We start from the raw sequence: 14,648 nt of genomic DNA on the forward strand, positions 1-14,648 counted from the left end.
TGCTGGTCCACTACATCCTTCATTCTATTTAGGATGATCCTATTAAAAACTTTCCCTGGCCCCGAGAGTAGGGTTATCCCTCGATAGTTGGAACAGTTGCTTAGGTCTCCTTTCTTCCCAAGCTTGCTGATAAGGCCCTCTTTCCAGTCTGATGGTATTATTTATTCTTCCCAGATCTTTTAGAAGAAAGGGTACAGCAGCTTTACACTGGTTTCTTTGGCAGTCTTTAATGCTTCTGCTGGGATGTTATCTGGTCCTGCTGTTTTCCCACTCTTTAGTATCTGCAAAGCTTTCCTGATCTCCTCTCTACTGGGTATGTCACAGCTGATGGGGAGGTTGATCTGTGCTGGTTTGATATCTGGGGGATTTTCTGGCAGAGGTCTGTTAAGCAGTTCCTCAAAATGTTCTACCCATCCATTAAGTTGGCCCTCTATCATTTTAATGCTGTTACCTTCTCTATCCTTCACTGGTCTTTGTGGCTTGCTATATTTGCCTGACATGTTCCTGGTAGTGTCATACAGATGCCTCATGTTTCCATTTCTTGCTGCTGCTTCTTCTGCTTCTTCTGCAGATCTCGTCAGACCTGATACTCTTTTTTTACTATTCTATTGACCTCCCTGTACTTTTCTTGTGCTTTTTGTTTTGATGCTCTCTTGTGACTATTTGTTAATGCTGTTTTTTTCTCTTTCCTTGTCTGGATCTTTTGTGGTGTTTCTGTGTGCGGGGCATTTTCATCTTCATAGCCTGAGTAGAGCAACCATTCTCCACTCGTCAATCTTTTCTGTCCTGTCCTCACTAATTCCCAGTATCGCAAGGTTGTAGTTTCTCATCTCAGCTGCTACTTGAAAGGTTTTCCCAGCTTGGTACATTCTCCTCACATTCCATGTTCCAGTGTTGATGTTGTACCTGGTTGAGAGAAGGGTGATTGGTCTTGAGGCTTCCAGGGGCTTGTCATGAACTGCAAGGCCAAATTTCAGTCATGAAAAACATCTCTAAGTTTATAAAACTAATCTTCAAAATCATGAAGGATAGGGCTGTACCATCTGCTGTGGTATTGGTGTGTCAGTTGAATTAACTGAAGCCACACCCACTCTGCTAAGATTTAAAAAAATGCTTCTGGTCAGAGCACAGCTTCTTGACTCTGTGCAAGAGCAGACAGAGGTTGGGGGATTATATTTACTGTTTTCTGGTACAAATCTCTCTGTTATTATACTTTTAATGACCCATGGGCCACTGTGGCTGATGGATTTTGGAAATTTACCTCACAATGAACAAATAAATCTTTAAATGAATGTAACATCAGCTAACAATAGATTGTAATGAGATGAACTGCTCTTTGATTTTAAATCATTGTAAGTTACTTACAATGTTCATTGAATACACTGCATGATGAGTAGAAACTACTTACTCCTGTTTTGATAGCTTCTGTCATGTAAGGCTGAATGTAATTATTGCCTCATTTTGTTGAAGCCTGCAGTAGAACTTGTGAGGGCCATGAGTGAACTGATTACCTCTATTGATTTGCGATGCTCCTCCTTTCAGGTAGCAGAAAGGTAGGTAGAAAAGTGGAGATTTTAACCACACCAAGATTTATTTTTGGGATGCAAAATATCATTGGCATAATCTTGGTATCAAGAGGTAAGAAGTAGAGCCCTGCGCTGGACTGTTTTCTTCATCCCGCTCCTGCCCGCTCCCGCTGAATTTCTGACTATTACCGCCCGCAACCGCAACGTGTGTGTTACACTCCCGTCCGCTCCCGCAAAACCCTGAGAATTCATGCCCCCACAGTAATAGAGATGCATTGATTTTGTGTCTTCTCCCGTCCCACAGGAGAAAACACGTTACTTTATAGGCTATTAATAAAGATTCATGGGCAGTGCTTAATTTGTAAATCTTCAGGTCCCGACCGGATGTTGTTCCGGCGGTAAAGGGGAAACAAAAATGTCACGGAATACATCAAAAATCAAAAACAGTGCCTTGTGCAAAAACGGGCCAAGAAGATCATGTGACTACAGACGACCTGTTAATCTAAATGATTAAAAAAGAATCAGCTGCAGAAAAGCACGTTTAATCGTCCATCTCTCCCTCACTCTCTCTCTGAGCGGCAGCTGTCAGTCAAATCTGCCGCGTTTCAGCACCAAGGACAGCTCATTTAGCCATTCTCAGCATAAACATTACTAAAGTTTCACAACACAAAAACACGATTTTTTCCGTTGAAATGATTATGAAACTGTACTTGTCACGTCATTTAGTAGTCAGTAGATATTAACCCTTTCATGGGCAACATGGGTCAAAAGTGACCCGGATGAGTTTCTATTATCTCTATATCTTTGGAATAAATTAATGTCATTATTCAGTCCTCCAGGTGTTCCTCAATTACCTTGTTTTTAATCATCAAACATCCTTATTTGATTTTTAACTTTCTTACTTTTTGAGTTAAACCACTTTTTTCATCATTACCCCTCTAATGCACAACACGGGTCAAAAATGACCCGTATCCATTTCCTGTGTTATTTCATGTATATGGCTGAGAGTTTCTATGATATTTCTTTAAAGAATTTTTCATCAGTAACTATTCCAAGTATGCAGAAAATATCTTGTTTTTGTAATGTACAAATCATCATTATTATTTTCCCTTCCTTACTTTATGAACAATCAGACCTTTTCGCTCCCGCGAGATTTGGGTTGCGTCCCGCGGGACCCGGCGGGACCCAATCTCAATGCAGCCCTCTAGTAAGAACGTTTATGCAAATATGGGCCTGCATATGTTACATTTATGCACATTTTGTGGTATTTTAAGCACTTCCACAGGATTATCTTGAAAGCTGTTTCAAACGTGCTGTATAAATAAAGTTTACTTACTTACTATAAAAAGCAAGCACATTCTATTTGTAAACAGGTTATTAGTGTTGTTTGTGGTAGGTCTCAAAAAGGCAGAGAAGCTTGATTAAATGTTGCTGTTTAAAATCCATTTTGTATGTAATCTACACATCATTTGGAGAAATTACCTTCCAATTTTAATTACTAAATGTCTGTATTTGAAAAAAAATTCTATAATTTATTGCAGGATGAAATCTTCTTGTTTTATGTGTTTCAAAGACAAAAGCTGTCACAATGAGAGGAACAGGTAAATTCAATATTAGCAAATCTAATATCAAGCAGTCCCTCAGATATTCATGGTCTCCAACAGTCATGTCAAGTGTCTTGATAAAAGACACTGTAGCCCATACTATACCTGCATCAGTGTTGTGTGAATGCGTATGAATGAAATCAGTTAAAACAATGGCCACTACATGTCAGCCTTTACCATCAGTGTCTGAATGTGAGTAGTCAGAAAAACAATACAAGTTCAAGCCCCCCCCCCCCATTTTTTTATCTTATCCCTAAGCTGTTATTCATTTAAAGGAAAACTCAGAAGCCAAATACAGCCACAAAAAATAACTTTAATGAAATTGTGATTCAGATGCCAGTAGCCATGAGGCTGTTTGGATGGACAGACTGTGAAAGAATATTGCATAGGTTGTAAATCTGGGACAGTCCTGCATGAAAGCTGAGTGAAAACATTAACCTGTGACTCCATCAGTGCTTCAGTGTCCTTAAGTAATAAAGTTCATTTTGTTCTCTGTTCCTGGTGAACTTTTTTAAAGATGTCTACATTTTCTGTGGACTTTTTTTTTCTCTTTTAAATGATCCATCTCCCATTGTTTGCTTCAAAATATGACGGGACAGGTTTTTTTTTCGACGCATGCCAATGCAAAGCGTGGAGGTGGTGAGACAGCTGGTCACTGTGGATATGATGAAGGTCCAGAATGTGTGCAGAGGCTTCCAGAAACGTGTAGAAGTCCACTTCATATTTTAACACACATTGAAACCTCCCAGTCCATTAGCTCTTTTTATGATGTTTTGTAAAAACAACATTTGAATCATTTAATTTTTTTTTCACATTTGTAGATTAGCTTTGAAGTTTGCTAAAAATGTTATAAATAAGAACAAGTTGCTAGTTTGGCTTTGATATATAAATAATGTAATAATACATTGTTCAAACAGACACCTCTCTAAAAACATTTAAATATTTTTCAAATATTGCATTTACAAAACCATGTCTTGTTGGTGCTCTTATTCATAAGCAAAATTTTACACAGATTGGTTAAAGCCTTTTTTCAAACGCCAAACGAGACTGGGGTGAGCAGAGGTTTGCCATAACAACAGATTTAGAAAAACAATCTCAGCCTCCCTGAGCAGAAAGTCACATCAATACCACATTTTAAATATTGAATAAAAACACTCAAAAGCTTGGCAAAACACACCACCCTCCATGTTGTTTCTAACTCATGGTACAACCATGTGAGACTCAGCTCACCTTCTTGTCGCTGGAGAATTGAAGTACTTGATGCTAACATTGTATAACACACTACCCCATTGCTAATCACACATCTCTTAACACTCAAATCAAATATATTTCTTTACAGGTTAACAGAAGTCCTTGCTATTGCACAAGAGTAGAGGGTATTTTTTGACGGGTACATCTAATGAAAAGGCAGGTTATATATCGACATTTTGATTTGGTTTGACAGCATAAATGTTCATCGCTCTCAACAGAAAAAAGTAAACCAAAAGACCAACACAGGTTGTGTCTTAAATTCCAAAAAATCTTTGCTCTCAAGAGGATGCTCGAACTTTCACAGCATGAAGTGAGCATAAACCTTCATCATTCAGATTAAAGGTTATAAAGGCTTTTGATTAGGCTCAGCTTCATTTAAGATCCCACCACAGCCTTTTGAGACACAAACCCTTCTTTTAACTTCCTCAGTGCTGCAGTAAGTTATATTCATAGAGGTGAGCAAGTGCTAAGTGAGAGCAACATGAATATATGACATTCAAGAGCACATTGACGATTAACACACAGGCTTAATATACGTATAATTTCTTTGTAAAAACATGACTAAGACACAAACAGTTTAGTGTACAGCTTTCGTCTAAGAAGGCAAGAGAGTCAAATAAATATTTCAAAAATCTGAAGAAGCTTAAGGACAAATGTTCATTTTAGACTGAGAGGTGGTGGGCTTACAGTGACCTCAGAGGTGTGAAAAGAGACGGAGGAAACAGGTCTGAAAGCCTAATTTTTATTTCTGTAAAATCTGATGTATAAGATGCACTTTTAATACCCATTGTTTAATCTAAAAAGTGGACTACACTTTATGCTGACAAAATTGCCATCTTCACCCCAACACAACCAACTGCATCCAACCTGACACTGTTGAAAATTTTATCCCCTGTCATTGTGTACTTCCAGAGGCTACGTCACCGCTCAAAACATGCTGGGAAACAAAGCAATGCAAACCAGGCTGACAGCACCACTTTTAACAACTTAATCCTGCATTTAAAGAAAACAGTGGTATACTGTTAAGTAGAGCTGTCAAACAATGAAACATTTCAACTGCGATTAATCTCTGAATTTCTGTAGTTGATTGTGATTAATCATCCCTTTTGACACATTTTGAAATTCCACTATGTGGAATTAGAAACAGTTATTATTTCATTTAAGATTTTTGTACTGTCTTAATTAAGTTGGTGACTTCCTGTTTGGATGCAGCCCTATCAAACAGTGTCAATGTAATGTATGTTAAAATAAGGCATGTGATTAACTGTGATCTAAAGAATGAACGCAGTAATTGAGGACCCTAATTCACCTTGATTAATGCATAAATGCTGACAGCTCTACTATTAAGGAAATACAATTTGTGGAGCACTTGACTGATTGTAAAGACACCTAAATAAAAGACAACCACTGTTCTCACAGTTGGTACAGCAGCCAGCAGTGTCATCAGTCCTCGACCCATTGGTCACAGGTTTGAATCCCAGTCTTGGCGCATGTCTTTCCCCACTCTCTCGCCAATGTTTCAAGTCTCTCTTCAGCTGTCCTATCATTTATGGCAAAAGCCATAAATTCAATCTTTAGACTAAAACATTAAAAAAAAAGACAACAAGTGAGCTGTGGAAGTTGGCAGAGTGACTCACAGGCAGTGGGTCTGTATGTCACAACAGTTTCCGTAGCTAGCAAGCTTAACTATCACACCATTAGCTAGCCAGTTCGACTAAAAACTTCACGTGGTGAAAATAAAAGGTGTAAGTGCTACATATATGCACAGACACTGCACTTTTTGTACTTTGCTAAATGTAAATAAGACCAGCACACAGGAAGACAGCTTGAATCTTTTCCCTCTCCGGGACTCCAAAAATCAGACTATCTCTAGCTAAGTTTTATATGTTACACAGACCCATGCATCTTATATTTCAGAGATTACAGTGGCTTCTTAAACTTTGACCACCAGCCTCTCAGTTTTAACCAGGTATTTGGACAAAAACAAGACCAGGGAGAGAGAAAACAAACATGAAAGTGACAGAGGACGGTCACACATTCACCACTGATGAAATGTAACAATTTAAAGCGACAGACACAGAAGTGTAATTGATATTTAAATATCGCAAAGCATACAAAAACAGTTTCCTTTGAAGTGTAAACATTAAACTGATGTCTGATGTCATTTTTGCACATGGAGAAAATTATATAAAATAAATCATGTCTGTCATAGCTATAAATTGTTCTCATTAATTGTAAAAACAACATACTAAATCTTGTTTTTTATTATTACTGTAATAATAACATGTTGTTAACATTTGTTTGTATAAGTGTATTTACCATACTGTTATAAATAGTTATATGTTGAATATTTTAATTCATACTTTGACCCCTCCGGCGTTGTCTTTACAAGGCAAAAACAATACTTGTGTCTCTGCCAAACTCAGTTATTCACACATTCATACATCCCAATATGATCTCATACACACATGCACGCAAGCTGCCACAGTCATACGAAGGAGGTCACCACGAGGCTCTATGTGCGATTAAGGGTCTGGAAGATTCTGGATATCTGGAGCATGACAGGGCCAGTCTCAGGGTCATTCATCCACTGGGTGCTGTTCAGAGGATTCTCCAGCATGTCTTCAAATGCTGCATATAAACAAGATGCAAGCATAAAGCACGGGGGTTAGAAATGCGTTTCTCAAAGGCAGCTCAGACATCCCTGGCACAACCAAATGCTAGTCTTTATGGTCTAGTTTTAAGACAAACTTAAAGCTTTTTAGTCAGTCTGGTGTGGGTTACTAAATGGACTGAGACATTAAAGCAGAGGGAACAGAACTAGTTTCAAATCTTTATAATCCGGCTGCTTCTGGCATGTAAATAACTAAAGGTCCCCCTTAAAAGAGTGTGTACAAAACAACAACACAGGGACCATTATTCTGTAATATTTAAAATTTGATATACCTGTGTCTGACCTCTAACTTTTTATTACATTGATAGTCTAATATAATTTTTGACAGTTATGCTAAGATTCTTCTTTGTCTTTTATTCAATGGATTACTTTACATAAAGGTGTTGTGAATATAAACAAGACTTGACCTAATGCAGTAACCTATGCAAGTGTTTTTTTTTTCTTGGTCTAAACCAAGTAAGCTGTGCTCCATTACATAAACTTTATTAGTTTCTTTTTTTTTTTTTTTTTGCTCCCTCAGCCTGTTTAAGCCAGTGATTTTGATTTCAAATGTTGCAGACTTAGACTAAGAATTAAATGAAATTCAAAAAAAACTTTCTATCCAACCACAAAAAGGTAAAGAGGCAGGTGAATTAAAAGGCTTTGTCATTTCTTGGGCTCATATTTTCCCTTAAAGTGGGTTTTGTTTTTGAGATTACGCCCTAGATTTTTTGATCCATTTGGGCAGACTGTACCTAGCAGAGTCTTAGGGTTGGTTAAACCCAACTGAACCACTGGATTCTCCAGAATGGCTTGGAACAGTGGGCTGTTGGTGTCGATGCCTTTGTCCATATCTTCAGGAGAAGGTTTCCTGTCTCCCAGCAGCCACTCACACTAGAGGATGGGAAAATACAACATGGGATCAAAATTACCTTTAAGATTGGGAACATCTATTTCATGTGCATGTCACTGCATATGCAATCTCACATGCATGCAAGCAAAGATGGGGAAACAGGGAGCCAGTGATTTCCACTGCATTTTTTTCATTGCTCTGATTCATGCACTTGCACACAAACACAAGCTGCACAGGGTTCTTAAAGTCTGCGCCAAGTCTGCCAAATTTCTGTGCAAGAAGTACAAACTGAAAGGCTGTGTCACATCATGGAGGACGAATGTAGGAAAGTCTGTCTCAGTAAAAGTATGAAATTCTGTTATAACATTTTAGTCAAAAAGAATGAAACGAAAAATCCTGGAGAAATTGATTCAACATTTTAAACTTCATCAGGGGTGGCATGACCATATTTTGGAAAATATCAAACTATGGTCACACTGAAGTATCCTTCAGTAAGATGGACACTGAAGTCATAAATGAATTGATTACACAATTCTAGTTCAAATACAATGCAAAACAATTCTGAAGGAAATAATTTTTTTAAGTGGTACATATGGTCCTTTGACCGTTTTGTGGTCATAAGGAGTGATTAAAAAGTTTTCCTAGTGGACACAAGAGCTACTGAACATTCCCACAAATAAATGGGTTCCGTATTTTCCTGCTTTTCTGCATTGGTGGGTCTTTAATAAGTGGCTGCAAAATCATGTAGCTTAGAATCAAGAATTCCAACTTGCCTTTAGGGCTTTCATTTCATATATGATTGTTTGCAAAGCCTGCAACTGTGGATGTGTTCACCTACCGCAGCATCCTGTTGGTTGTTATTAACCCTCAGTGCATCAATCACCTCCTTTTCATCAAATCCCATCTCCATCAATGCAATGACAGCCTGCAGAAACACAGAAGAGAGAGTGTTTTAGATTAAAGAGACTCAAAGTTTAATCCCAACAACACTGCCATACTACATTTGAGCCTGGTGGGTGTCTTTGAGGAATAAAATGCAGTTTGTGCACACCAGAAGAAGTTAGAAATGACAGTATGCCAGAAAAATTAAGCTCAGCAGAAGGGATTTCCTGGAAGATGCTGATCAGTTCTCTATTTTTAGAAATACTGGGGAGACCTTTCCTTTAGCAGGAGACAAGAATTTCTAAAACTAAAGATAAAAAACACTTTCAATCCACAAACAAATCTTTCAGTACCATTTATGTTTTGTAGGCAGTCTCTTCTCATTATTACCATGCATGCATGTATATTTTAGATCGTGTCGTTACATACTTGTTTGCAGAAAAATCATTTAATAGTTCTCGACACTGTAGCAAGGGCTGCAATGCTACTGGATTTATATTTTCAGATTAGATACCAGAATTTCAAGATTAAATATAATATTTGCATAAATCACATCAAACTAACCAAGGTCTGAGACTGTACTGTTTGAAAACAAGTTTTGAGATGTATCATGAAATGATCTTAGTTATCATTATTAAAATAATATGGTTAAAATGTGATGATAATGTTCAAAAGTACTAATATGTATCTTTATATTTTACCAAGTTTTATATATTAAAAAAAGGTCTAACAGCTGAAATAAGCTCATCTTAAATCCATGTGTAGTGTGGGGCTTGTAGAATAAACAGCTTCTTCCCACACACTGAGTCATTTTAAGTATAATAATCCACTTAAAAGTAAACAGTGAATGGATTTATCCATCAATAACAAGAAGCAGTTCACTACTGTGATTGTAAGTCCTTCCTGTTTTTTCATTTTGAGTTCTTAGATAAAAAAAGTCACCATTTTCAAGCATTTTTGAAGATGTGGATTTTTAGTTTTGAAATAATTTAGGGAAAAAAAGCTTTCTTAAAATATAAACATTTTACGTGTTTCACTTCTGAAGACCGAATGATTTGATCAATAACAATGCAACAATTTGAAAGACAACCTTCCTTGAACCCATTAGAAGCAAACTCTAAGAAGAAGAGTTTGGTAAAGTAAATAACAACCAAATCCCTGTTTGAAAGCTCTGACTGGTTGAAGACACCCACTCTTGAATCTGGTCTGAACTCCCGTTTCCTGCGGATTCTCTTAAAGATCTCTGTGAGCTCGTCCTGTCGACTGCTTTCTTCTGTGCTCGACTGGCTGGAGAGGCTGCGGAGGAGGTTAGGAGCAGAGGCTGAGCCCGAGGCTGAGGCTGAAGCTGAGGGGCCTGGTGTGGCGGCTGCTGTGGCTCCTGCTGCACCAGAAGAGTCCTGGCCTGGTAGGGGTGTGTCTACTGAGGGATCGTCTACATGCTCGATTAGCCACTCCATTGCCTGTGTCACCGACATACTGCAGAAAGACATGAGGAAATAAAGTTTCTGAAAGGGAAAATCGTGAAAGTCTGGTAAGAATGTATAATTAATGTGAATCCTTAGGTGAGTCAGCCTTAAGAGCTGAATTGAGAATAAATGAATGAAAAATTATTCAAAATAGTTTCACTCATCTTAAATTGTAGATTAGGTTCTTTTTAACACCAGCACAGACTTACTGGTTTAATCTAAGAGCTTTGATGGCTCTGCTCTCAGGGAAACCCATCTCTGTGAGTTGCTGAAGTGCTGTTTCATCCACTCGATCCTCTTCATCTTCATCTAACATCGCTACAAAAGAAAGTGACACACAAAAAAACAAAGAACTGAAATCAAAGGACAGGGAATACCGGTATGTGTGAAATGTCCTGTTCAATAATAAAGGTGGAACAAAGTATACTTTCTTATAAGAGACAAGAAAAAGGTCTTGTCCTGCTCCAGTAGCACACATTTATTCCTACTGTAAAACGTAAATGTAAAACCCAATCTAATATCATCCTCTTGTTAAGACTAGAACAATTTATGTAGTCCTAGAAATAATTTTGTCCTTTACCATTTGCCTTTTTGAAGAGTTCTACAGCATCAGGGTTCAAGGCAAGAAGCTTCTGAGCAACTTCAATGAGAGAAACCAGAATTTTTCTAAGCTCTGTCTGAAACTGAAATGACAGAAATGAGTAATGAAAAACAGTCAGTAACATATCTGAATATCAGCATCTGAAGTTTAAACTAAAAGAATTATAATTATTTATATAACCGGTATGTTCAACTCTTATTTTACATTCTATGAGCATCCCCAAGTCTGTCCAGAACCTTACATCTCTGATGTTATGTTGAGTAACAGTGCGGTCTGTGTGGCGTGTGGACAGGCTGGCGGTGGCTTTCAAAATTGCATCTTTGTCTGGAGCCTTGTTATCTTGTTTCTTCTGTGACCATCAGGAGAAAACAAAGATGGATAATTAGAATCAGCCTGATCAGAGTAAGGTAGAATTTCAAAACAATGACAAACAAACACTATGACTAATGCTTCAACAAATAACACAGTTGGTTTAATGTACCTTTTCGTCTGTACTAACTTCTGCCATCTTTGGAGGAGTTTGTGGTGGTCTTTTCTTTATGAGCAGCAAAACGTCTGCAAGAAACATGAGCAATTTATGGAGAACAGTGAAGGACTGTCATATTCATTTCTAAGAACTTCATTAAATAGGGTGTTACACACCTTTATCTTTGAGGTTTTCTTCTGCAACAGTTTTGGTGTCAGTGAGGACTCTCTCTGTAGCAGCATGTATTAGTTTATGGTGGGTAAGTGTTTTGGGGTCTTCAAGACTTCCATGCACATACTATAAAGCAAAAACAAACAAAGAATATCAATCCAAACAGCAAACAGTTGGGCTGCATCTGTTGATTATTTTCATTATACAGACTCTGCCTACTACTTTAAAAAAGGTCAGTAAGGTGAAGACAAAACTGGTAACATCAAATTGAGATTTTCATCTGATTAATAGTGCGATATCTGTTTTTCTTTTTTTTTTCTTTCTTCAAATTCCGGGATTACACAATCCAAAGTAAGTCTGAAATATGTGCATAATAAAACAGCTTAAACGAATGTTGGATTCTGTTTTGTCAACTGATGTTTTGACACTAAAGTATAATTTAAACAATAAGTCCAGAAATGAGAAAAGCATCTGCTGCTATTTTGATTGGCCATAAATCAGTCATGCCAAAAATTGGTTGTAATTTAGTTATGATATTTGCCAATGCAAGAAATTCCTGCAGCTACTATTATGTAATTTTTGTGTTTACTTTTAGTGTCCCCATGTTTAAACAGTAGCTTTCCTATTATTCCAATGATCAACAATAGGGGGGCCTGATAATGGACTTTTGTTAAGGTCTGATATGCAGATATTTCCAAATTAAGTTTAGTTCTTATTGATACTGTTATATAGACGTAGTGTGGACCTAACACTTCTGTCCTTAAAACACAAATCAAAGTTTCAGGATGAACAAAGAAACAAATAATAGTCCTTAGAAAATATTTCAAGATCGACAGAGAGGCAGACTTCAGCTGGTGTAGTTGTTTGTCCTGCCTAAAACTCATCAAACTTATTCATAAATAAGACCCACATTTAGGCTCATATTTGCAGCTGATATATGGGCATATGTTGTAAATATCTGCAGCAATGTTAATATCTGCCAATTAAATTTTTAAGATAATACCTGTCGATACTGATATCATGCTTATATAATATTGTGCAACCCCAATTAACAATACTGAAAAGAACCAAAGCTTAAAAAACATCATTGTTTAAGTAAAAAAATAAAAAATGAAAGCATCTCTTCACACCATCTAGACAAATACAGTTGTCATGTTTCAGTGGCAAGACATTGCCAAAGCATTTGTGCAATTTAGACAGAATGTGGGAGGTTGCCTGCAGTTGAAGAACCAGAAAGTTCTCATGAGTTTGTGCCAAGGACTTCTACTTTTGTTTTAGTGGTGTTAAACTGGAATCAATATCGATGACGTCCCTAATGACTCTTTGGTACTTATGAAACTTGAATCACGTTTTTCATATATAAAAAACAGACTGGTATACTTGCTGACTTGGTTAAAAAAAAAGCAATTATATTGCACATGATGAAATGTTTAAGGATGACTGAATCTGATAAAACATTTGAACTTGATCATTTTACTGGTGTGTTGATGCAACAAAACAATATATAACAGAATGGATAAATTCATCATGTTATCAAAAACAAACTTATAGCTTACACTTGATATAATGATGCCATAGAAGGAGAAGTGAGATGAGCCGTGTAATTATAGGGTGTCAGTAACCTAAAGCAGCATGCCTATATGGCTCTCCACAGCTTACAGGAAAGGGGGGAGAGTCGTACTGTTAGCTAGCTTGAGAGGGGCAGCCAACCTGCTAAATTATAAATAGCAGAGTCTACCCAGTTACTAAAAATACAAAGCCAGTGACACTGACACTGACTGTTTAAACAGAGGGCACGGTAGACTGCAAACACCCTGGGCAGGGGAATGACAGGACAAAAAAAGCAACAAGGGAGACACAAACAACCCAAACACCTACATGTTTCAAGCACTTCTCCTTCAGTTTATCAACAGTGGTGTCTTCCGTGACCTCCTCCAGCCACTCAGTGCCGTCCATGGTGCAGATGTGTATTTTTATCACTTTCCCGGCGAAAATCTTCTCCTCCTGAACGAACATAGCTGCAGACTTGAGAGTAAAGAGTACTAGTCCAGTGACGTTAGCTAGTAGCAGTTGCTAAGAGCTACAGGCAAACTAGCGTGCTAACGTTAGCACCCAGCTAGCAGTGTTAGTGTAAATCCTCCGACAAAAAGCCAAGAGCTTGCGCCGTTTAGCGGAGGGCCATGTTCGGTTTCCCCCGCCGGTTGTCGGTGAGGTGGCACCCGTTAAGTTCCGTGGCCACCGAGCTGTTTATTATTCCCAGCGGACACACAGCCAGCCAGCCAGCGACTACCCTATTTTTACTGTAATTTATGAACTTTGAACCTCACGGTGCAACCCCGGTGCACCACGGGAGTCGTAGTTCTTTTGAGTCACAGGCTGCTTTCTTCTCCCAAGATCATGTTATTCCATTCATAACAAAAAAAAAAAGCGTTTCATTTCTCCCTCATTTCCTTTTTAATACGCGAATGTCCATTGGTACATAAATTCCGGATCCATAATAGATAGAAGCATGGATTAAACTGTACAACCTTCTGCAGTATTTATCACGATAACAAGCCTGGGAAAACCTCCATCTGTCAGGGGGGGGCCCATGAGCTCCAGACTTACCTTTCTGATAAGAGCTTATTTGTTGCAGTTGTAGGGATTCATTAAAAAAGTAGCTCTATAGACTTTTTTACTGCTTATCAAACGGATAGCAATTTTATCAATTAAACTTCATCAGAAAAAAGGCAGTCACAGATTATTCAAGACTGAAGACAATGTCTCTACACTCTTATGTGAGGAAAACAATACACAACCGGTCAGAATTAAATTTACAAATAAATGAAAGCCAAAAACCATGACATTAAGAACAAAATATTTTAGATTATTTTATTAGAATCAAAGTAAAAATATGAACAACATATTTGGTCCTGATTTGTTTACTGTTATCTTGGACCATATTTTGAATAGGGCAGAAATGTTATTTACACACCTTATCTCTTTGAGTTTTTTATTTTCTTAATTGATAAATCCAGTGTGCTGGATGAAATTTATCACAAAATTAATCAGATCAGTAATATTATGAAGAACAATATATCAAGCATTAACTCAATAGTTTATTTTGTGCTTGTGGTAATCTGAACAGGATAATGCAGACAAGGCAGCAAGCTGTGAAAGGATCACTTTTTTGCTT

The 14,648-nt window shown here is 37.6% G+C and overlaps 1 protein-coding gene across 1 annotated transcript; it reads right to left on the reverse strand.

Annotated features, from left to right (window-relative positions):
- Positions 1-3,423: 3,423 nt before the first annotated feature.
- ubac1 (UBA domain containing 1) lies at positions 3,424-13,774 on the reverse strand. Its single transcript, XM_041787961.1, has 10 exons — positions 13,352-13,774; positions 11,479-11,599; positions 11,318-11,391; positions 11,078-11,185; positions 10,816-10,918; positions 10,445-10,553; positions 9,963-10,245; positions 8,726-8,812; positions 7,790-7,928; positions 3,424-7,012 (listed from the first exon to the last, which is right to left on the reverse strand). The coding sequence occupies exons 1-10, from the start codon at positions 13,487-13,489 to the stop codon at positions 6,897-6,899; spliced, it is 1,278 nt and encodes a 425-aa protein (XP_041643895.1). The 5' UTR covers positions 13,490-13,774; the 3' UTR covers positions 3,424-6,896.
- Positions 13,775-14,648: the final 874 nt, after the last annotated feature.

The sequence above is a fragment of the Cheilinus undulatus genome, linkage group 5, assembly GCF_018320785.1.
Source record: "Cheilinus undulatus linkage group 5, ASM1832078v1, whole genome shotgun sequence".
NCBI classification, from domain to species: Eukaryota; Metazoa; Chordata; class Actinopteri; order Labriformes; family Labridae; genus Cheilinus; species Cheilinus undulatus.

Excerpts from the sequence above, each read along its gene's own strand:
- ubac1 (XM_041787961.1), bottom strand. The coding sequence starts at position 13,489 with ATGTTCGTTCAGGAGGAGAAGATTTTCGCCGGGAAAGTGATAAAAATA. Across the intron at positions 11,600-13,351 it reads AGGAGAAGTGCTTGAAACAT|TATGTGCATGGAAGTCTTGA; the intron begins GTAGGTGTTTGG and ends TTTGCTTTATAG. Across the intron at positions 10,554-10,815 it reads ACTCTTCAAAAAGGCAAATG|CGATGTTAGATGAAGATGAA; the intron begins GTAAAGGACAAA and ends TTTCTTTTGTAG.